The following is a 24,105-nucleotide window of genomic DNA, read 5'->3' on the forward strand; positions in this document are numbered from 1 at the left end:
TGTAATCTGAGAGCTGGTGGTCTTCCAAAGTACCAAAAAAGTTACACTTTTACTGCAGCTCTTTTAAGGTGCAGTTGAACAATCTAATTTCACTTGCATACAGATACATCTTTATATAACCCCACGGCTTACTATAATGTAAGTTATTTGATACAAGTGTCTATTCAATACCACTATTTTTGAGGCATCTGCTGAAAGACACTAATTGTGACAAGCAATGGCTAGTATATAAAGTACATAAATGCCTTGCTTATAGGCATTAGTGCTGTATATTAGTGTTTGTTCGTTTGTTTTTATATTTGTTGGATTTAGGTGTTTAGAACAGTCCTCAGAGATCAACTCACACATATTTTTGTTAATATATAATTAACTCTAGTTTCTATGTTTAATAATTGGTATTTTAACAAAAAATAGAAATAACAGTGAAAATGTAAACACTAACTTTTGTACTACTTTTATAAAGTAGCTATTGTTTTCATCACTTCACCTTATTTATTTCATAAAGCACAGGTATTCAGATATTCAGATTCATTACTGAGAAGTATATTAAAATACCACCATTAGGTCATGGTTACACAGGATACTCTTTCATAAACTTTACTCAGGAAATATTTGACAATACTGACTGTCAACAAACATCTCAGAGAGAGGTGTGTACTATGCAGGAAAGCAATGAATCAGATCATTTTGCTTTAGACAAAAACCATAAGCGTGCTACTGAAAATTTTCTGAAATGCTTATTTTAAAAATTGACATTTCACTTAATATTTTACATATCTAAGCAAATCCACAGTAATAATAACTCATAAAATGATTAGCTGATATTGCAAACAGGATGATTTGAAGTTTAGATAGAAGTACATCTATCTAAAGAGAAAAGTCTTCATTTCCAAGTAATGCTTGGACAAGTAAAATATTACTAGATAACCTATTTTTACTTGTATTTTTATTTCAATTTCTTTCTCTTGAACTGTGAATACTTAATTTAAAATAAATAAATAAATAAAAACCAACAACAAAAAAAAACAAAAACAAAACAAAACAAACAAAAAAATTACGTTGTCCAGGAAGGTTACAGGCTATGAGAATAAAACATATTTTGTGGTTCATCTTTGAACTGAGGGTTGAAGGTAATATGAAATTTCTGAGCTACTATTACATGTAATGTCCCTCACAATCAGTCCCAAGCAGCAGGCACAAAAATAGTCCAAAAGATGAGCACTAAGCACAGTATGTTGCCCAGAATGTAGTTTCCTTCCCGTTTGGTTGCCCCAGGGGAGTGGACCCAGGAAATTTAGTTTCATTCTAAATTCCTGCCACTGTCTCCCATGCCAGAAGACACCTAATGGATGAAAGCTTGCACACACACTTTTCCCGTGCTGAAAAGGTAAAAGTATGACACAAATTTCTAAGCCAAAATCAGCTGACCAATATTTAATTGGTATGTCTGAAAGTAGAAATAAGAGTGCAGTTTACAATAGAAATTAGGGAACTTTCTTAAATTTTCTTGAACACTTTCTTGAAAGATTAAATGATCGCTTTTATTTTCGTACTATTAGCTAAAAGCACAATTTTAATTTCTTTAAACATTGTTAGAACCCAGAAATTGAATTTACAGGTGCTTATATGGGAACACTCTAAGTGACTACAGATTCACTCTGTCTATATAAACTTGTTTTAGCAAATTGAGTCATACATCTGTAAGCACATGTCCTGGTTTCAGCTGTGACAGATTTAATTTTCTTCCTAGTAGCTGTTGTGGTGCTATGTTTTGGATTTAGGATGAGAATAATGTTGATAACACACCAATATTTCAGTTGTTGCTGAGCAGTGCTTGCCCAGAGCCACGGACTTTTCAGCTTCTGGTGCTACCCCACCAGCGAGGAGGCTGGGGGTGCAGCAGGAGCTGGGAGGGGACACAGCCAGGACAGCTGGCCCAAGCTGACTAAAGGGATGTCCTGCACCATGTGGCACCATGCTCAGAAATAAAACCAGGGGGAGCTGGTCAGGGAGACCTCCATTGCTTAGGGACCAGATCAGCATCAGTCAGCTGGTGGTGAACATCTGCACTGTGCACCACTTGCTTTGTTTGTTCTTTTTATTCTTTACCTTTTCCCTTTCCTTTCCTTCTTACTAAGCTGTTCTTGTCGCAACCCATGAGTTCTTGCAATTTTCTTTTTGATTCTCTACCCCATCCTACTGTGGGGAGAGTGAGTGAATGCCTATGTGTTGTTTACTTGTCTGACAGGTTAAACAAGAATATTCATAATACACCATTAACTCTGTGAACTTTCAACCAAATCATTTTTTCAGTGTTTCTGTAGCCTTTAAAATGAAAAAAATAACAAAGCATCTAGCCCACATCAAATACCTGGGAAAGCATATTCTTTCAATATAGTCTACATGTCAAAATTCGAAGGGTTACTAAAAATAACCAGAACCCCTGTAATACAGATTTGTAGAAAAGAAACCACTGAAAACTATCTACCAAGAGAAACACATAGTCAGTAAAAAAATAGAGCTATAAAATTCTGCAGGTAAGACTTTAAGTACTGCTTTAAGTACTTTATTCACAGTAGGAAAGTACTTCCAATATCTAAAGTCTGCATGATTATTTGAGTGCCACCTGAAAGGCCTTGTTCAGGAATACACTGTTCAGTTTAGCAAGCTTATTGTCATGCCTTGTTTACAGATAGATGCCAAGATGGAATATCCACTTCTACAAACTATTGTAGACTCTGCAAGTAAATTTACCTGAAGAGATTTCGGTAAGGAAATAAGTACTTCAAGAGTGCATTTTACCCTAACTATGCAAACAGGTATCTTAGTCACAGTAACCAAAAACATACAAAACTGAGTTCAAACAACATGATTTACATATATGCTGAAAATAAGTCTGAATGAATGCACCGTATATTACTTTACCAACAGTATAACTGAGAATTATAAAAGTAGTCCTTTTGTCTCCTGTTAAGCATTCTGTCAAAATCAGATTAACATCAATATTTTTGCAATTCCAGTATGTTCTGTTTTTTACTTTTTAAAACCTTTGATTTTTTTTTTTTTTTTTGGAGTTGGGATAATCTGTGCAACTTCATTAACATTGAAAGGACCTTTGAGGAGCTTAGCATCATGCATCTGATGCAGTGCACAACTCTTAATATAGTATTGCTAACAGTAGTTTGTGGCAGGAAAGAATCGGAGAAGAGCAGAACAACTAATAGGTACTCCACTGTACATCTATGAGTCTGAGATTTAGTTTTATAAACAGAATTTCAAATTGTTTAATAATTTGTTTTGACTAGCAAAATCAGCCTTTCTACTCTGTTCTATTCCCTGCATTGGGCAGGGACCACAAGTAGCAAAAGGCTGTATTTTTCTTACAACCAGGCTTTTTAGATGCTGCACCCAGCCTCAGGTTTTCACACTCAGAGTTTATCATGCCTAGCTCAAAGAAAGGTCTGAGGCTGCAATATAGTGTGGAGTCAACTAAAAAAGAACTTGCTACTGTCTGATTTGTTACTCCTGAAAAAAACACACTGTAGTGCCTTAGAGACTTAACTATGTATAACTGTTACCTAGATTTGCCTAAATATAAGTAACATATTTAGCCTTAACTTCTGTTTTATGAAATACACCTACAAATAACAGATTTTTGGTTTACATTACATAGAAACAAACTTGTACTATGCATCCACCAGAACAGAATCAGAACTACAAAGATTCTGGCAGAAAGCTGATTTCATTTGTAACAAAAGTGTTTATAAGAAATGCATTTTTTCCCATTCTATACAGTAACTATTTTTAAACTCCTGAATTATGAAGCATTCTTTTAAGACTTTTAGAAAACTACACAAATGCAAAAAATCACACCCAGAAAACATATGTTCAAAGTTTTGTCACATACACATTACATTGTATATGTACATGTGTATACAATAAAAATATGAAAAAAAAACAACACAGAAAGAAACAAAAGCATGAACTTTAAAATATATACACTGTGAAAGAAAACACAACTAAAGATAAATAAAATGGAAAATTTATATATATATATATAAAACTGTTACAAAACTTTAATTTCACTAAACTCAGAAACCATGTGTAAAGACTTTTTTGGTGAGATGTCAGATGTATTATGTATGAGTTCTTGTTCTCCTGACGTCTGTAGAACTTTCATTTAAAAGTACCAAAGGAGAATGGTACGTATATGGGAATGGAATTAAAATATTTTGTGATTAATAACTTGTCACTTCTATTTGTGAAGAATATTGTTCCAAAAATGAAAAGAAGAAAAATCAATTTATTTTACTTATGCTATATTTGTTAACTCTTTTGTAAACTAGCCATACAATTTGAGCAGCTTCCCAAGTAGGTTAATTGTTTATGGTGCCTTTCTTTCCTTCTGGCTGGAAAATTTAAGAAAGAAGCTAGGATTTACCGTATTACCACTACTGGTAATAGGGTTCCTCCAGAATATATTTCTCTTTTTATTAGGAGAACTTCTCCTTTACTCTAGAGATCCATATGCTTCATCACAGAGCTAGAAAAATAGTCTTTACTAGTAACAACCTGGTAGGTCTTGGTAAATCCAAGTAGCTATAACAATGTCTCAAGAGATAACATGATCTCTTTCCAGAATGGAAACAGAAGTTCTACTGTAAAGAACTAAAAGGATCGAGAAAAGCAAAAGCAGCTATGTTAAACACAGAAGGGATTTTCATCAGAAATACTTTAAAAAGTTATGTTAGTACTTGTTTTCCTCATTGCAATACTACTGCCACCCACTTATAGAACCACTCACTCATTCATTCTATCACCTCAAGTTCAATTTCATCATCATCACCTTTCTCTTCAAGCTTACTATGACTTTTCAAATGTACATTAATTTCTCATCTCCATTACTGCAAATTCTTCACAATTCACTGCTTGTTAGTTCATCTTGAATTCCAAACACACAAAGATATCATTGACAACTACATTTAAAATCACAGAAAAATCAGCATAAATCAGCCTTCTTTGTTTCTAACAAAAGAAAAAGGGGTGATCACTGAGTTAAACTGATCAGATTGACGGCATTTAGCATGACTCATTTCCTGTTTATATTTTGTCACGTTCCCACCAATAACGTGGCTCTTACATTCATCTACCAAAAAAGTATATATATATTAAAAAATATAAAATTCTTTTAATTTTGAGCTTATAACCCATGCAGCAAGCAACACCCTGAAGCAAATTTAGAAGATGGTTATGCACCTTTCAGGTGGTATTTATAATGGATATACTGACAAACTCTAAGAAATATAGTCACAGCAGTAAATCATTATGACAGTCATCCCTTTTCTCTCTTTTTTTTATCACATACTGTGTCTGTTCTGATTGCCTGATGAATTGTTGGTTGTATCCTCAGAATGCAGCAGTAACTGCAATAAGGACTACATCTTCTCTTCTGAGCATCAGTAAGTTGGATTTTTTATTTTTCCCGTACTACTCAAATTATACCACTGCAAATATTTTGTCTGTAGAAAATAAAATATATATAAAGTCTATCAGTTTTCATGATGCACTAAGGACTCAGATTTATAACACACTGTCAATTCTGTGCCTTCAGGGAATATTGCACTTTCTTAATTTCTGTAAGGAATGTCATATAGAAAATAGTCAAGCCACACTTGTGTCAAGTCTGCCATTTCTCATTATTAACAATCAAGTCTAAGCAGTTTCTCCCCTGGCTTAACACATGTATACCTATCTTCCAAAACTTTTTATATGCCACAATTCATAAAATTGTTTAGGCTGATGTTAAGTCTCTTGCACAAAATTAATAACTAATTACAGGAGGTATTTATCATCTCAAGTTTCTTGCATGAAAATTGTCAGACTTAATCACCCTCCTCATATTTTCACTATTTACAGAGCTTCATTTATCATACACTTCAGTAGTGTGAACACAGAGGACTATTTCCCCCACTTCTCATGTACATAAAGAAAAATAAAATGGTGGCAAATGACAATAGCTTGAAATTTTTACTCCTTATGATAACATTCATTTCCACCAGACAAGTTATAGGCAGAAGAAGAACTGGCAGGCTAAAAACAAATTTGCAGTTATGCTCAAATAAGCAAATGCATTTTAACTTTTATAATTTCTTAAACTTAACAGACAGTATGAGAATGATTGTAATCAAATGTTTTAAGAAGTCTTTTCTTTTATAGCAATACCAAGGGACCTGTTCTCAGAAGTTGTTTTAAAGTGTGTTCAGGGATTTTAACTAGAAGCTGAGGGGAGTGCAAACCTTCATAAGCACTGTGATTTTGGGGTTATTGCTGAGATGTGTGTTGAACCATGCCCCAAATTGTTTTCAAGCCATTTGCAGACTGGATTGAAAAGTAACACAACATTTAAAGCAAGGTTATACAGAATGGCACAAATGTGTGGCCACTGCTAACTTTAGTGGGAATTTCATCTTGCATTACTGAACATAGCCCGATGCCATTATCACAAAGTATTGCATAATGCAGGCTAAAACTAAATTATGCAAGATAATACCTTGCTGTAATAAGGCATGAGTGGTAACTCACATGTTTACCAATGGAAAGACTGCAGCATCAACATTATCTTAATGCTGTGATGAAATATTAGAGTATCTGCCTGGATAATCATAGTAAAAAGCATCATGCAACTTCATATTTTACTTGATTAGGAACCCTGACCTCTGGCAACTTTTTACTAGTTGTGCAAGGAAAACCACTGCTCTGGGTGCGGGTGCCCTGCTGCCGGCAGGGGGCTGCTGCTTGTGGCGAGGCCGGGGCTGCCCTGTGAGGACACAGCCAGTTCCAGTGGCCTCACCGCAGGGCACAGCTGGGCGCCTCTGTTTCCACAGAATGCATTTAAGAAAGGTCAAAAACAACCAAAACTAGCACCAGTTGAAAAGAGGTGGTGGGAAAAGAGAGGCACAAACAGCAGCATGAACACCAAGGCCAGGGAAGGAGGAGGTGGCAGTGCTCCACTGCACAGTACTCACACCACAGCCTGTGGAGGAGCCCACATCAGGGCAGATGGATGCTCTAAATGTGGCCCTTGTCTCCACATGAGCAGAGGAGATGTTGACCACACAGAAAAAGGAAGATTTTACCATCTTCCTCACTATCCCCCGGCACTCCTCAGGGTAGTAGAGGAGTAAGGAGCAAATAAACAAAACTTAGCCTGAGAAATAGGCAGCAAAGGTTTTGTTTAAATTTTTGCCTTTTTGTTTCTCGCTACATGATTTTAATTAGCAATACATTCAGTTTATTTTTCCTAAGTCCATGCTGTTTTGCCCTCAATAGCAAACACAGGTGATCTCCCTGTCTTTACCTCAGCCCATGAGCCTTTCAATTCTATTTCTTTCCTATATTTCTCCTCCAGTCCTGTTGAGGAGGGAGACTCAGTGAGCAGGTGAGTGGCTGTTAGAAAAGGCTAATCTACCACAAAAATGAAACTGCAATTATTTACAGCAGAACTAAATAGTAGAGTGTCCTGGTTTCAGTTAGAACAGAATTAATTTTCTTCCTAGTAGCTGGTGGAATGCTGTGTTTTGGCTTAGGATGAGAAGAGTGCTGATAACACCCCGATGTTTTAATTGTTGCAGAGCAGTGCTTATACCAAGCCAAGGACATCTCAGCCTTTTGCTCTGTCCTGCCAACAGGCAGGCTGGGGGTGCAGTAAGAGCTGGGAGGGGACAGACCCAGGACAGGTGACCCGAACTAGCCAAAGGGGTATTCCATACCATCTGACGTCATGCTAAACAATATATAGGGGTGGCTAGCTGGGGGAGGGGGCCGGACTGCTCGGGGTTAGGCTGGGCATCGGTCAGCGGGTGGTGAGCAACTGCATTGTGCATCACTTGTTTGTACATATTATTATTACTTTCCTATTATCACCATTGTAACATTATTGTTATTATTGTTATTATTATTTTGTTATTATTATTTTCCTGTCTTATTAAACTGTCTTTATCTCAACTCACGGGCTTCACTTTCCATTTCTCTCCCCCGTCCCAGACAGGGAGGGGGGAGGGTGAGCGAACGGCTGCGTGGTATTTAGCTGCCAGCCGGGTTAAACCACGACATAGAGATAGCTGATCAGACACAGTTTTATTTTTAGTTTTTCATACATTTTGGTTAAAGAAACCACAATAAGCATTTCAGCAGAGTCGTATCAGGTATTATGTCAGTATAGAAAAACTCATAAAAGTCAATGCTTTTGGACATTATTCAAGTGAAAGCCATTGTAAGATACCTAAACTGAGGTGATCACGGAAGACAGGGAATATGAGCAAGTCCATTCTTTGCTGTCATCTGTCAATTATATCTAAAACAAGCAGCAGAAAAAAAGCAATATAACAAGTGAAAGACAACTTTTTCTTAGATATGTTCATGTATTCCTGGTAAATGTTTTAGTGGTTCCCCTTCGGCAGAGTTCTGGGACTTGATACCACAACAAACTCCTTCTACTTAACCACTCCACTACTGAAAAATATTGATCTTAAAATAGGAGTATCTATTTAAAGATACAAACTTTGGTATGTGTTTGGTTTACTAAACTACTTGGTTTAATTGGAATGCCCTCCATTTTTATCAGATTATACAAATAGGGAAAATGAGGGAAAATGGATAATCAATATTTCTTCTAATACTTACACCAATTAGAATGAAGTTTTAAAGGCAACCTACCTACGTTATGGTTAGAAAATGGTAATATATCTCAATATCTTTACTGACTAAATCTGCAAAAAATATATATTTTTTTCAAAATGCTATTTTCTTTAATACTGTATTTTCAAATTCACCCGTTCAGATGAAATGTTTGCCCTCTGTAAAAACAATAATAATGTCTTCCACACAGTACTTTCTCTGACTTCTTTAGTTATGGCTTTCATAACGATTTACCAAGGCATCAGTAAAAGGGCAAAAGAGGTTTTCTCAACTTCTACTGTCTTGCCAAGGCAAGATTAAAACAGAAAGTTTAGCTGCCTCTATGGTGTACCTCAAAACCAAAGTATCTGAAGTTGCACTTCTAGAGCCTTGCTTACTATTGCTTATAGATGGGTTAAATTGGCAGAAATTAGATTTTTTTATTTAAATTTCAGTACAGCATTGCGACGGCACAGCAGGGCTAACAATGTAATAATGGCAAGGAGTTACTAAGATGTAACATAGTGCATATGTGCTGCACTGAAGTGCTAAAAGGTTACCTTCCAAAATTCGAGAAAGTATCAGATTTTAATATTAAAATAAGTATTAGATGAAAAGATAATATTTAATTCAAAATTTAAGTTCACTGGTTTTAAAATACTAAGTTGTCTTTAATAAATGCACAGAATCACAGAATCACAGAATTTTCTAGGTTGGAAGAGACCTCAAGATCATCGAGTCCAACCTCTGACCTAACGCTAACAGTCCCCACTAAACCATTTCCCTAAGCTCTACATCTAAATGTCTTTTGAAGACTTCCAGGGATGGTGACTCCACCACTTCCCTGGGCAGCCTGTTCCAGTGCCTCACAACCCTTTCAGTGAAGAAGTTCTTCCTAACATCTAACCTAAAACTCCCCTGGCACATGCTATTTAAACACAAAACCAAGAAATCTGTTTCTAAGGTTAATACCAATGCAGAATGTATACAGTGAGATAATGGAACTCATCTCAGAAAAACATTTTTAAAATGTTAAGATCTCTGCCCATACAGAGTGCAACATTAAAAAAGTTTTTAGTCTTTTCAGTAATTTATTAATTAGTATTATCTTTATTAGACTCACAGTATAACAGATGGAGTGCCACAAGAACTAAAAAACGAAGATTGATTTTAATTGCACCTTTGTATGTTTTCAAGCAGGTCTTTAACTTTAGTTCTAGTATTTGTTTTCAATTGTTATTTCAAGAGCAGAAATTTCTGCATAAGCAGCTTCCATATTTATGAGCGAGGAGTAATTATGGATTCGTGAAAGATCCTTCTTGGCTTTGTGATTTCACATCCCAACGTGGGACTGATAAATCTACTTATAGATTCCACATGTAAATCTTAAAATATTTGGGGTCCAACTTTTATATCCTTGGATATCAATAGCAAGGTTGTCACTGATTTTCCTGGTTTACGATTAGACTGTCATTGTACAACTAACTCCAGATTAATGTAACACCCAGAGATGTTGGCTTTAAATGTTGTGCAGCAGTTACGAATAGAACAGAACAGAATAGAATAGTTCTGTTGGAAGGGACCTTCAAAGATCTAGTCCAACTCCAACTGAGGAGGTAAGAGAGTGAGTACTGAGAAAAAAAAAAATCCTTGCAGCCCCCAAGAGCAGTGCAGAAGAAAGGCAGCAGCAGTTCCCCTGCGGGCTGTGCAGGGAGAGGCCCCTGGTGGAGCAGGCTGTCCCCCTGCAGCCCATGGGTCCCACATGGAGCAGATCTCCACGCTGCAGCCCCCCCATGGGTGGAGGAGCCCCCGGTGGAGCAGGTGGAGGTGGCCATGGGCTGTGGCCCATGGAGAGGAGTCCACACAGAAGCAGGCTGTCTGGTGGGAACTGAAGATGGTGGGGGACCCATACTGGAGCAGTCTGTCCCTGAAGGACCACACTCCATGGAAATGATCCATGCTGAAGCTGTTCTGGAAAGAGTCTATCCTGTGTGAGGGACTCCACAACGGAGCAGGAAGCAGTAGCAGTGGTGAAGCATAATGAACTGACCGCAGCCTCTGTTCACCATCCTCCTGGGAATGAAGGGGGAAGGATGTAGAAAAGGGGGGAATGAAGGGGTTAAAGTGGAGCTGGGAAGATGGGGAGTGTGGGGATGGTGTGTTTAGGTGACTTTTTTTCTTATTTTTCCTCACTATTCTACTCTATCTTTAATTGGCAATAAATTAAAGTATAAATTAACATTTCCCAGGTTGAGTCTGTTTTGCCCATAACAGTAATTGTTGGGTGATCTCCCTGCCTTTATCTGGACTCATAGGCATTTCATCTTATTTCTTCCCCTTGACCTGTTGAGGAAGGAGAATGAGAGAGCAGCTGGGTGGGCACCTGGCAGCCAGGAAAGTTTAGCCCAGCACAACAGATTGATCACAAAGGATTTTTTCACACACATTTTTCATAATCGCCAATGAAAAAAAAAAAAAATAAAAAAAAAATCAGAATTTAAAGTAGGAAATTCACCTAAGTATGCTGATCATCTTTCTTTGTTCAACTTCAATACTGTATTTTGAAATCTGAAAAACCTGGCAATAAGCCTCAAGGCATTTTACAAAACACTTATATAAAGGGAAACAAGTTTTCTTATAAGTAAATAAAAAGTATGACATTCAAAAGAATAAATTATCTTAAAAATTAAATTCCTTGGTGGCACAGTTTATAACTTTTTTGGAGTAGAAGTTTTTAATTTACCTGGCTATAAACACCTGATAAATATGCAACGAATCATCTTTCAGATAACACTTAAAAGATTAAATGAAATTAGAATTAAGAAATGCTAGTGTTCACTTACAATGATTTATGGCACATATCATGCGATATAAAAGTATAGTTACTTTTCTGGAAGGCTCTTCTTTACCCCCAAGTCAAGGTTATACAAAATGATGGGAATAAGTATCAGTGCTCCTGAAGCATGTTTCCATTTCAGTCAGATCAAAAATGATGAACACTAACATGCAGTATTAGCATTTGTAGTCACCACACATTAAAACATATTTTTCTTGTGCAAAAAAAATAGTCAAGCAAAAAACTTTATACACTTGTGGTTTAAATTTATTTTTGTTAAAATAATTTCCACATCAAACATGAGGAGACTTACACTTTCAGGACTTTTTAGATTTTGTTTTCACTGAAAAATATTTCTATTTACTAAACCTGCATTTCGTAAAAAAGTACACTGCAAAGACTGAGCTACTACTCAGTCTTATTACTAATGAGTAAATAATATTATTACAGTGTTCACCTCTGCTAATTTTGTTGAAATGTTGAGGTATCCACATACACCAGCAATTTTGAGACAAACTTAGTAAGTGATCACCTGCTCAGACCATCTTCAGCATTTTGTCCTCTACCCACCACACATCCAGATCAGACCAGATGATACCAAGTCTTTTTATGCCTTCATCAATTCATGTGAACACATGTAGGCAGTCAACACAAAATTTTTAAACACTTCTGTAGCACAAAGAAGACAATGTTAGTAATTTACTCTGCTAAGTAACAGTGTAGAAATCCCCATATGCTCTCTGCCAAGAAATACGATACGCAGTTCTGAGAAAATGATTCTGTTTTAGTGACCCAGCTGAAGAAAGCAGATGGAGACTCTTCAAAGAAGAAAATGTTCATTTTTCCTGACTATGCTTCTGCACACACACTTTAATTTCCAGGCTTATGTCCCAGCTGCCAAACATTTACTATTTTTTCTCCGAATTTCCTTACTACTAAACTTGTCAAAAGACTACTTCTGAGTTCCTACACTTTAGACTCTAAACAGAAACCTCACCAACCAGTCTTAACTAGTACAGGGAGGCTGTACCATTATACCATTTACTCTGGTTTATCTACAGCAATATTTCATGGAAGCAACACAGAAGAGGACAGCAGATTTCACAGAATTGGTATAATAAGAGCAAATCTAGGACATCTGTATTCAAAACTCATGGAGGTGCACATAATACCTTCCTCAACATCATTAATTAGCAGTCTATTAGCAGTAAATAATGTTACTACAAGCTCACCAACACACATTACTTGCTGCAGATACTGTATATCTGCCTCCAAGTCACAACCATTACTCTCATTAACCTACAGATGTTCCACAGATCTCCCCATCTGCTAACAAGTAACCTGTACTAAGAGTGTGATGAGTTACATGAGAAAATACATCTCTATTGAGACATTATTGTAATAACATTTAGTAGGACCTACAGAGGAAGGACCAAAGCTCTTGAATGGCTGGGAAATTGCTGTTCTGTGACTGCAAAATCTGTAATTAATATTGCTATGCAGGCAGAACCTCATCCTGGATGACTGGCAGTGCTACAGCACCAAGAAGTCTACTACAGCTCTGGGTAAAGTTCCTTACCTTAATTATGAAGAAAAAAAATAAATCTGCAATGTTCTCTGTATCACGAGGTTTATTAGAAAAAATATAAATACAATAATGGGCTGGTATGCATCTTCAGTACAAATATTACTGCAGAAGAGTTCTAGTAAGAATGATGACTTAAGCAAGCAGAAAGTCTCTAAAGAATTCAGTTACTGCAGTTTTTTTGTTTTGCTTTTTTTTTTTTTTTTTTTTTTGTCTGTTTCCTGGAGAATTAACTAATATAGAAATTGTAGTGAATTGCAACTTGTAGTCCACAGTGATGAAATTCACACACCCCCACAAAAGATTAAGTGATGTTTGCTCTATGATCACTTACGAATACAATACAAATCAGGTATTTCCGAAACCACGAGAAAATCGTATACCCCAAAAAAATTTGCCACAAAAAATTTGCCACAACAACACCTGTGGCCTTTATTCTCGATTTCACTGGAATTGATAGTACAAATAAAATAGCCATTAAGATAACTTCAAATTGTTAAGTTTATTTAAAATCAAGCCTCAGAGGAATCATCAAGCACCGAGATCTCACTCTTACTCCCTTCCAGTACAAAGACCTGAAGACTGGTCTCTCGCATAATAAAAGAATTTTCAAGTTTGGGGTTTGTTCATATTTGAAAGAAGTAGCAGAAATATTTCTATAATGTATAATTAGTATATATAGCATATTTTATATATATATATATATACTCTGTATATTCTATATATACCTTATTATATGTATTTATATATTTAGTATACAAAACTTTTGAGGAAGCTATAATAATTACCAGAGAAATCATTATGTTAGATTACTCCAATTGGACATTTTGAAATCTCTAAATCTCAACTTTTAGGACATTTTTTTTTTTACAAGTCATTACAGGAGAGCCATTTTCTTTACATTTTAAAATATATGCCAAGACTACCTCAACTGAACAGATTTTTTGCTTTAGGTAAAAAGAAACTATTTTCTAATTGCCCTGTAAATGTTCTGGGGCCACAGCCTTGCTTACAAAAAGAATTTTTATGGATTTCTGGAAACAATAAAAAAATCTAAAATACAGTTTTAAAATCAGTGATTTACTTCTACTGTAAAATCTACCAATGTTCTGCTACTTTTAAGAGAGAATTCATAGATAATAGCTACACAGGTATTTATGAGAACTTTCTGGTATTCTTTCAGTCAGAATTCTGCACAAAGGAATGAAAGAAAATAGTTTTCCATGGCTTTGAAGAAAAATAAACAACAACAACAAAAAAAAAACACAGGATAAAACAATAATAACAATAATAATAAAACCAACAACCCTCTGTCAGGATACAGAGAACCAATTTGTCTTACTAAGTTTGTAAAAAATAAAAGACCTATTTACTTGGATCTCATAAATGAGCAGACTTGATAATGTGCAGGTGAAAAATAGAAAACTAATTCTATTCTCTTTTCAATTCCATGAATCAGGTAAATCTTAGATTGGTATTATCTCATTTGTGTTGGATACAATGATGAATAAAAAGTTTACTCAAAGGTATCAAGATGTAGAATCTCCTTTGATATCCCCTCTGAGTAGGGGCCATGGCCTACCATTAAATGAAAAACAAAAACATGAAATTCACTTTGCCTTAAATCATAAAGAAACTAATTAAGTTTAAACTAACTTAGATTTTTATCTTGTAAGCATCTGAATAGTCCTGTGAATTTCTGAATGATCACTCATATCCTCAAAGTAAGTATGATCATAATACTCTTGAATTGGTGTCTACATTGATTAAATGTAGCCCAGTGGTTATATTACATTCCTTTTATATAGTTTTCAGCATCTTTTAATTCATCGCTTGTAGGGAGCAAGGGAAATGACTTCATATAGTTAAAACTAGCATTTGGAGCTTCATCTCACTTTTAAAATGGGAAAAATACTTGAATTGCGAAATGACTGCATAATATTTAATGAAGGCATTCATTATTTCTAAATTCTCTCTGTTCACTTTTAGCTAGAAGTTAATTTAAATCACTGAATTTACATTTTTAGCCAAGTTTTAGTTACCAGCCACATCTTGAAAAAGTATTGACAGATATGATCAGAAATAATCAAAACTGAAAGAACTTCTGAGATAAAAGCCAATTATCTATAAGTTTACAACAGCAGATTTTTCTGCACTGCTGGAAATGATTTCATTTTCTTGTTAAGCTTCTTAATTCTAATTATACTTTATATGAAGCTTTAGAGTTATATACATAGAGATATAAATGTAAAATGTAAAAGATACATTTCTTACTCTAGCTCAATACTCATCTCAAGAACAGCTTGAAAAGCATCAGTTTGGATGATATTTAGCAGATTCTCCTTGTCAAAATGTTCATGCAGAAAGGTTTACTTTTAACTAATTAAAATATTAAAAGCAACTGTCTACAATTTACATTTTTCATCTTAGGATTTTTTTTTGAATTATTCTAAAATTTTCCAATACAGTAGCCTTTTCCTGCAAATAAGGCCATATAGCCAGAAAGAGCTAAGTACTTTAAAGTGAAGTAAGGGTCTGACCTATCTCCCACCCCCCCAAACAAACAAAAAAAAAAAACACAAAACACAACAGTCTTAGAAGCTAAAAGGAGCTGCAGTAAATATTCAATGGTACTTCATATTCAACACATTTCTATATTAATATTTTTAGAACATTCTCTTTTCATTAAAGTCTAAGCTTATTTACACTTTAGTACATTCTTAAAGAATTGAAAGAGAACACGTTAAAAAAGTCAGGAAGAAACAGTCATTCAAATAATTCTTTCCTGTTCACCTTAAGGCAGTGTATACTGGTCAAAAGTAAAAGCTTATGCTAATACCCCAGTTATTCTTTCAGTCTCATTCAGCTTTATTTGCCAAAAGATGAAGGACTTTATGCTTTTTAAACAAACATGAATTCGACTACTTAACCCTCAAGCTGTTTATTTTTCCCTACACAGACATTTCCTTAAGAATGCTTCACTGTTCAGATGTATTTAAATCTGTTTAAATGTTGCCCACACACAGGATTCATAGCAAATGTACATTTCAATAACATATGATAAAGACCACATTCTCATACAGCAAACAACCAAGTGCTGTCACCCAATTTTAAGTAAACTTCTCTAAATATACAAGTATACTATAAAATAGGTTTAGACGATCTATCTACACCAAACAAGAACAACTCAAAAAAGTTGTTTGATTTTATTGACGTCCTCCAACCCCCAAGCCATGAGGAATTATTATCAACTAATACAACTGGTTGATTTTGCTTTATACTGGTTTTAGATGCTATAATGAAGTTACCTGTCATTAATGATCCAGTTCAGACAGAGATTGAGGGAATTAAGGTTTTTGCATCTCTTTACTATTTCCATCACGGTTTCATTATCCAGTTCTGTGATATGACGTAGATCCAAGCTGGAAAGATTTCTTAGCTATTGAGACAAATATGATAGAAAGAAATAATCTGAAACTTATTTGCATACATAACTGTTATAAAAACTTTTAAAACTTTTGGAATCATGTATAATATGTGCAAGCTAGTCAAGAAAGATGAAACTAATGTATTTCCCACAAATAAAAGGAATGATATTGGAGATAATATAATGCAATTTAAGCCATCTGAAACCTATACTCAAATTTGGAATTCAGGCAGGCTCTCAGTCACTCCATAACACCAAGAATCTCTCGTGCATGGTCCAATCCATATGCAATAGAGGCCTAGGCCTTCCTCATTTTAACTATATAGAGTGTAAGATGCCAAGGTGGCATACCAATTCACTTAATTATAAGAAAAAAAGGTCAGAGAAGAAAGACAAGACTGCACATTCATGCTCATATACTCAAATGCATGTGATTAAAGATTTTAGAGTCTACGGCTTTCAAACTGCATAAATATCACAAGCTCCTGGGAAAATATAGCATTTCTACTGTAGTCTTACCTGTACAGCCATCAATAATAACTTTGATATTCCAAGTAACAAAATTTGGAGTTGCAGAACAGGATGATTTAAGATTTATGTGCTGATTAACCTGATTTATTACTATTGTTAATCATTATAATCTCCTTCAAAAGCAAACAAAACCCTCTTACTACTTTTATGAGCTATGGATTCATAGAAGGAAATTTATAATGATTTCTGCAGCATCCTCAAACAATGGATCAGTTTAATCATAATAACCTCCAAGTGGTGTTTGCTTTTTAAGCTCTCTGAAATAATCTCTGTTATACTCTGGAAAAAAATAATTGCATTAGGTAATACTGACACTTAATTAAATTTACCTTCCCTGTAAGAGAGAGAAAATAATCCTATTCAGTGATTTAAGTCACTAAGGAGTTGATTAAATAAAAGCGTACAACTGAGATCATGTAACCAGTCCACTTCAGTAGTTAATTATTAAGTCAATGTATTAAAGGAAAAAAAAAAAAAAGGAAAAGAAAAAGAAAAAAGATGACTTTGAATGTAGGTAGTCTTCCACATAAACTGGTGTTCTGGTGTTTTGTTCCAGAACGTTTGAACATTCTTCAATCTAAAAGTTGAAGAAAAAATACATATTGCTTCTAATAATTCCGCTGAACAACCATAAAATTATGCAACCTGACCTCTGAGAGATAATTGAAGGGTATTTCTTGAGGAAATAAGAGAAGAGTATTCCTATTACTAAAATGTAGCAATGAGTTTGTCGTTGTAATCCCACTGCACTTCTATTTCTTATTTGCTGATAAGGAAAGAAGCAAATGGCTGATAATGTGTTGGTAGAACGAACAGATCTTGCAGCCTCTGTATTTCGTACATTCTGCTCTAACAGGAATCTTGGAAGACTTATCTAAGAACCGTAGAATCACAGAATTGTTAAGGTTCGAAAAGGCCTCCAAGATCATCTGGTCCAAGCCTTACCACCAATATTACCTGCTAAACCATGTCCCTAAGTACCTCATCCAACCCTTCTATAAACACCCCCAGGGAGGGTGACTCCACCACCTCCCTAGGCAACCCGTTCCAACGTCTAACCACCATTTCTGAGAAGAAATGTCTCCTCATTTCCAACCTAAGCCTCCCCTGGCACAACTTGAGGCTATGCACCCTAGTCCTACCGCTAGTTATTTGCAAGAAGAGACTCACCCCCAGCTCCCTACACCTTCCTTTCAGGTAGTTGTAGAGAGCAGTAAGTTCTCCCCTGAGCCTCCTCTTCTCCAGACTAAACAACCCCAGCTCCCTCAGCTGCTCCTCACAGGACTTGTTTTCCAAGCCCTTCACCAGGTTTGTAGCTATTCTCTGGACATGCTCCAAGGCCTTGATGTCCTTCTTGTAGCGAGGGGCCGAAAGCTGAACACAGTACTCGAGGTGCGGCCTCACTGAAGCAGTGTACAGGGGGACTATCGCCTCCCTGCTCCTGCAGACTACACTATTCCCAATACAAACCAGGATGCCATTGGCCTTCTTGGCCAATACTGCTGGCTCATGTTCAGGTGGTCAACCAACACCCTCAGACCCTTCTCCTCTGCACAGCTTTCCAACCACTCTGCCCCAAGCCTGTAGCACTACATGGGTTTGTTGTGTCCAACGTGCAGGACTCATCACTTAGCCACATTGAACCTCATCCCATTAGCCTCTTTCCTAACCTGCCCAGGTCCCTCTGCAGGACCTTCCTACCCTCTGTCAGATCAACTTGCCCCCAGCTTGGTGTCATCTGCAAATTTACTGAGGGTGCACTCAATCTTCTGTGCACCCCAAAAAAAGCTCACAACCAACCCTCATTTTTCCATATGTTACAAGAAGAAGGGAATGTTTAGAGCAACTTTCCTCACCTTTCCAAAGCTATTCATATTAGATAATTCAGCCTTTGTACCGTGTTGCCAATGACATGGTCAACGCCTATGACACACTGAAGCCCTATGTGCAGTTCTAATAATGTGAATTAATGATTCCTTTCTAAAATGTGCTTCCTGAAATGCAGAAATCATTCTGTTACTACTGTTTTCAAATAAACTGCGTGGACAAACTCTGAAAGATCATCACAATTGTGTTTCATATATCAGCAGCAATATGTAGAAGATTTCTCCACTTAAGATGTGGGATCTATAAATATCAACATATTGGAACAGCTTGTTTCTGCTTTCCCAATGTGTTTTTGCACAAAATGTATTAGGACCAACTATCCCAATTCCAAGGAAGCCAAGAGTTCTAAAGAATAATTTTATGTGTATATCTCTGCAGCAAGACAACTTTGATAAAGACTGATTTGTAAGATTCCTGCAATGATGAAATGTTCAATATGTTCCCATGTTATTAATTTCCGTATTATCTATGTTTATGTTGCTTCAAGATGATTTAATGCCTTATCCCCTATTTATAAAATGGAGAAACATGGCACAAATACATTGATCATTATCACATTTACAGTTTGTTATGGAAATGGGAATCAAAGTCAAACCTACTAAACACTGGTCCACCGAAGTAACTATATAACAATTTACATGGGGCAACAGATTTTTCACCCTAGGAAATAAATGTAACAGACAATTGAACAATGCATATGCTGTATGGCATTAAAAAATATTTACCAGGAGTCCTCAAAGAAAAGTTGAGAATCTTGCCTTTGAGAAAAACAGCACTCTTAACTAAAATATGCCTTATTTCAGACAACGTAATTCTTACCCAGCTTAGGTGATGACAAATGCAATAAAAAGAACTCATCGGTAGACTCAAAAACTACATTGAAATCCAAGTACTAGTCAGTGACCAAATTATTAGGGTTTCACAAGTAGATTTTAGCTTTCACTGTCACAGGAGAATGATCATTCCCTCACTGTTTTTTACTTTCACATTAATGATGGTCTACCATTATATTCAATATACAGTAACTCAACCATCACTTGCCTATTTTACCATCACATTCATTCATTAAAAAAAATCTACCTCACACTTGACCTACTTGGTAAGTTAATTCTACTTTTTAATAGGCACAATATACTCAATCCAGTAAACCTTAGCAGATCTTGCTAAGGTTTTCAGCAGCAAATTTGCTATCTTAGTAGTACAAAGAGACTGTTTCAGGTGGATACAAAGTCTTCAGGTATAAGTTGTCAACCTCACCATTGCCATTTCAGATGAGTTTTCAAGGGTTTTCAAGGGGTTTTCAAGGGGCGCAGAACAGGACACACGCTCCCTTAAGCACTGGACCTCCTGAAGTGATTTGGCACTGGTCACGACAGGTGAAGAGAATACTCCTGGACTTACTTAAATCACAGGTACCAACATCCAATCGCCAGTCAGGCAATTGTTGTATATATTCACCTGACTTGTTTAAACAACAACAACAGAAACAAAGGTGTGTGGTGAGGATACTTTAATTCCAAATACCCTATATTATATTTTATCTGAAAAGCTATTTGTAAGGGATCAATGCTACAGTGCCAAATTCTTTACAGCTTTATAAACAATTAGCAAGAACAATTACATAAGCTTTATATAATACCTCTAACCCTCACATCTAAAATTAGTTTGATATAAAAAAAGTAAAAAATAACCTCTCTGAAGCAGACATTTGGACAGCAGGGACATTGGAATCTTGCATGCATAAATCTTGGGATTAATACAGCATACTTTTATTCAGCATTTTTCCATGGAAAAAGATATTCTTTTAATTGAATAGTCAGTCTTAGGGCACCAGGATGAATAAAGGCTTTTTTTTTTTCCTTTTTTTTTTTTTCTTTCCCCTCAATCATGCAGCAATACCATTTTCTCATGCAATTTTAGGGCCATTATTTACAAATATTCACACTCTTCTCCAACTCTTAATTCTATACCTCTACAAAGAATGCTCAGCATGAGGAAAATTTAAGCTTCACTCCAGCACACAAAACCTTTTGCCTGAAAAATGAATATTCATTGTGACAATAAAACAGACAACACAAATAACAGACAGAAGCCTTAAAAATGTGAAATGAAAAAATAAAGTGAAAGAATTAACAGAAAAGAGGAAGAGTTACACAAACTGTTTGCTACACATATACACAGCCATACTGAAATTACTGAATATTGACTCAGGAAAAACTGTGTGCTAAAATTGAATAAGGTAGCATAATAGCATTTAAATTTCAGAAGGAGTCTAGTTAGACAAATGTGATTAGGAGGGAACAGGATGTTGGCTCCCTCCTCTCAGTCGCACTAATTGCAAAGAATTGACAGCCCAGTACCTAAAGGCTTTATGAGGAGACTGCCCATGAAAATTTATAGAAAGGAAATTATTGAATGACAAATGCAAAAGAATAACTTATATGACAAAATGGTTTGGGGCAAAGGAAATTTCAAAAACACAGCTTCAGTTGTTTTAAAAAGACATTCTTTAAAAAAACAAACAAGCAAACAACTTTTGCTTTTAAGAAATACAACACTACTTATGGGTCACATATCTTAAATTACAAAGGTGCTTTTCTACAACACTTTTGCTGGTTGGATTAATTGAAATTTTATGGAAGTCAATGTACTTAAAAGACTCAGAGGTTATCATACCATTTCTGTGCTAGAATGCTTGTTCATAATACTCAAGTCTTGATTACTGGAATTAATATATGTGGAATCAAGAAACTAAAGCATTTGAAAACTATTAGGGGGAGAGAGAGAATGCCTGATTTGAGACCAGGAAAGTTTAGGATCAAGTTCTGGATAGTAAAAATTACAGTTACCACTTGGATCACAGGTAGTTTTCCACAGAGGGTGTTATCAACTGTTGCATTTAGCTGTAAGGACCTGCAAATATAATGAGATTTTAAATCCCCCTCCCCCCCACACACACTCCTTCTCCCAATTCCTGTGCATATAATACTTCCTTAAAAGTAAAATAATTCATATAAGATCAATCTAAAGCCAAATTATTTCTGAAGGAAAGTGCTTATAAGGACTTAATGAACTTTAAATTCACATCTTTTGCTAATTAAGCTTAATTTTCTTGACTCTCTCTGTGTATATATGCCTTCGGGGAATAAAGTGCTCTCTGATTTAAGCCCTCCAAAGGAAATGTATGATTACAAAAAAATAAAAAATAGCAACCAGAAAAAGAATGTAAATCATATTCTTTTTACTATTATGGCAATGGAATCTATAAACTATTTTTTAAAAAGGCACATACATTAATTTTGAGTTAAGAGTAAACTGAAGTAACTGATACATATTTTTGTGATATAATATGTTTGTGAAATATTAATCATACATGGTTTAAAAAATTGGAAAATGATTGAAGAGGTACAGAAGATACTATATTCCCATAGACTGATTTAATGTTCTGCACATTCAAAACACTTAACTTCATTTCTTAAAGTTAAACATTGCAGAACATTGAGCTTAAATAAGGAATGCTTAAATAAGAAATAAATGTTCCAAAACTGTGTTAGAAGAACAACAGTTTAATTTTATCACTTACATAAGACAAAAAAAGAACTTTGTTCTGAAGACTGTATGTATTTGTAAAAAAAATAAATAAAATATAAGTCTAAGGAAAAAAATTGAATTTACAATACACATTAATTAAGGAAATATATTTATTCATTATATTCCTTGGTTTTGTCATGTAGCACAAGAGGAAAATGAAAGACATTTTTATTCAAGTTGATACACCTTTGAAGCTAATAATTTTTATTTTTATTTTTTTAACTTTTTCATGCATACTTTTACAAGTTATGCTACACAATAAATATCCCACTTTCCCTTCTACAGGTAAGGCCCAATGTAAAACAGCCAAAAAGTGCTACTTGCATGCACATTTAAACTGCTTATATATTACCTGAGATACAAGAGTTATAATCTATAAATTGGAAACAATAATTGCTGTTAAATTTCATTATCATTGAATCATAATTTACTCTCTATGGTTTTTGCTTTCACGTACTTCTAACAAACACCTTTTGATTTGGAAACTTTCACATACCATAGAGCACTGGAACCCTTTCAGTCATGCCTTCTCTGCAATGGCTTTTCTACCTAATTGCAATACTGCAGTCAAGTGCAAGTATCAAATTCTTAAAAATGGTGAAAAGAATCTCTTAGGAGGGACACAGCGAATACAATTTTGCTCAACAAATCTTATGAAATATAGTTTGCTATGTAAATAAAAGTTGTTTTTAAAAAAACAACTGTTTTCTCCAGACCTAGCCAAAGTAAAAAAAAAAAAAAAAAGACAAAACCAAAAACAACAACAAAAAAACAACCCTCGTGTTCTTGTTTAGGAGGCAAGATGATTTTAAGATTAGAAGGTATGCTGAAATATTGCCATAAAAAGGCAGTGTACTTCATGGAAAAATAAATCAGTAACTGAAGTAAGGGACCATACAATACTTCAGTTTAGAAAATATTTGCAAAATCAGTCTAGCCATCAGTCTACATTACCATTATAAATCTGTCAAGTGTATAACATCTGCACTGAATAACTCCTAAATATAAATCTGAACTCTATAAATCTGAGCTCTATAAATCTGAACCTTGATCAACGTCATACAGACCACCAGCTCAGTAATGGTGACTTGGTGCAGTTGGTCATGACCCTCAGGTAACAGTTATGAGATGAAGAAGGAATGCAGGTAACTTTATCTGACAGATTATAACTGATTAGAAAAATAATTGTCTAATGAGGATTCACACTTGTGTAGATGAAGATGTCTATAACAAGTTTTATCCAAACACAGTCCTTCAGAAGTCCGAGGTGTAGAAGCGTAAATGTAAGTATACTGCCACAAAGCAATTACTCCAGCATACACATAAGGGCAGGAACCCATGGAAATGGCTTAGAAATAAAATTACATCTCATTATTTCTCAACAAAGTTGAGAAACGTTGGTCTAATTTTCAGCTGTTTTGTGACACTTCCATGCATTATAACTACAAAACAATAAAACATTCTAGGTCATCAGAAAAAAAGATTGTTTTCAACTGCAACTCCAACAGTCTGAATTGCATATACATATACTCCCTGCCTTCCTTCTTCTCTCTCCCTCTCTGTGTGATGGAA

At 35.3% G+C, this 24,105-nt stretch overlaps 1 protein-coding gene across 1 annotated transcript in view; it reads right to left on the reverse strand.

Annotated features, from left to right (window-relative positions):
* Positions 1-24,105, reverse strand: part of FBXL17 (F-box and leucine rich repeat protein 17) — a gene marked incomplete at its 3' end in the record, with an annotated part of 315,190 nt that overhangs the window by 189,683 nt on the left and 101,402 nt on the right. The window contains exon 6 of the mRNA XM_084304715.1: positions 16,406-16,536. Within this exon, the coding sequence (XP_084160841.1) occupies positions 16,406-16,536 (131 nt within the window). The remainder of the gene's footprint in view (positions 1-16,405; positions 16,537-24,105) is intronic.

Source organism: Netta rufina (assembly GCF_964035555.1).
Source record: "Netta rufina genome assembly, chromosome: Z".
NCBI classification, from domain to species: domain Eukaryota; kingdom Metazoa; phylum Chordata; class Aves; order Anseriformes; family Anatidae; genus Netta; species Netta rufina.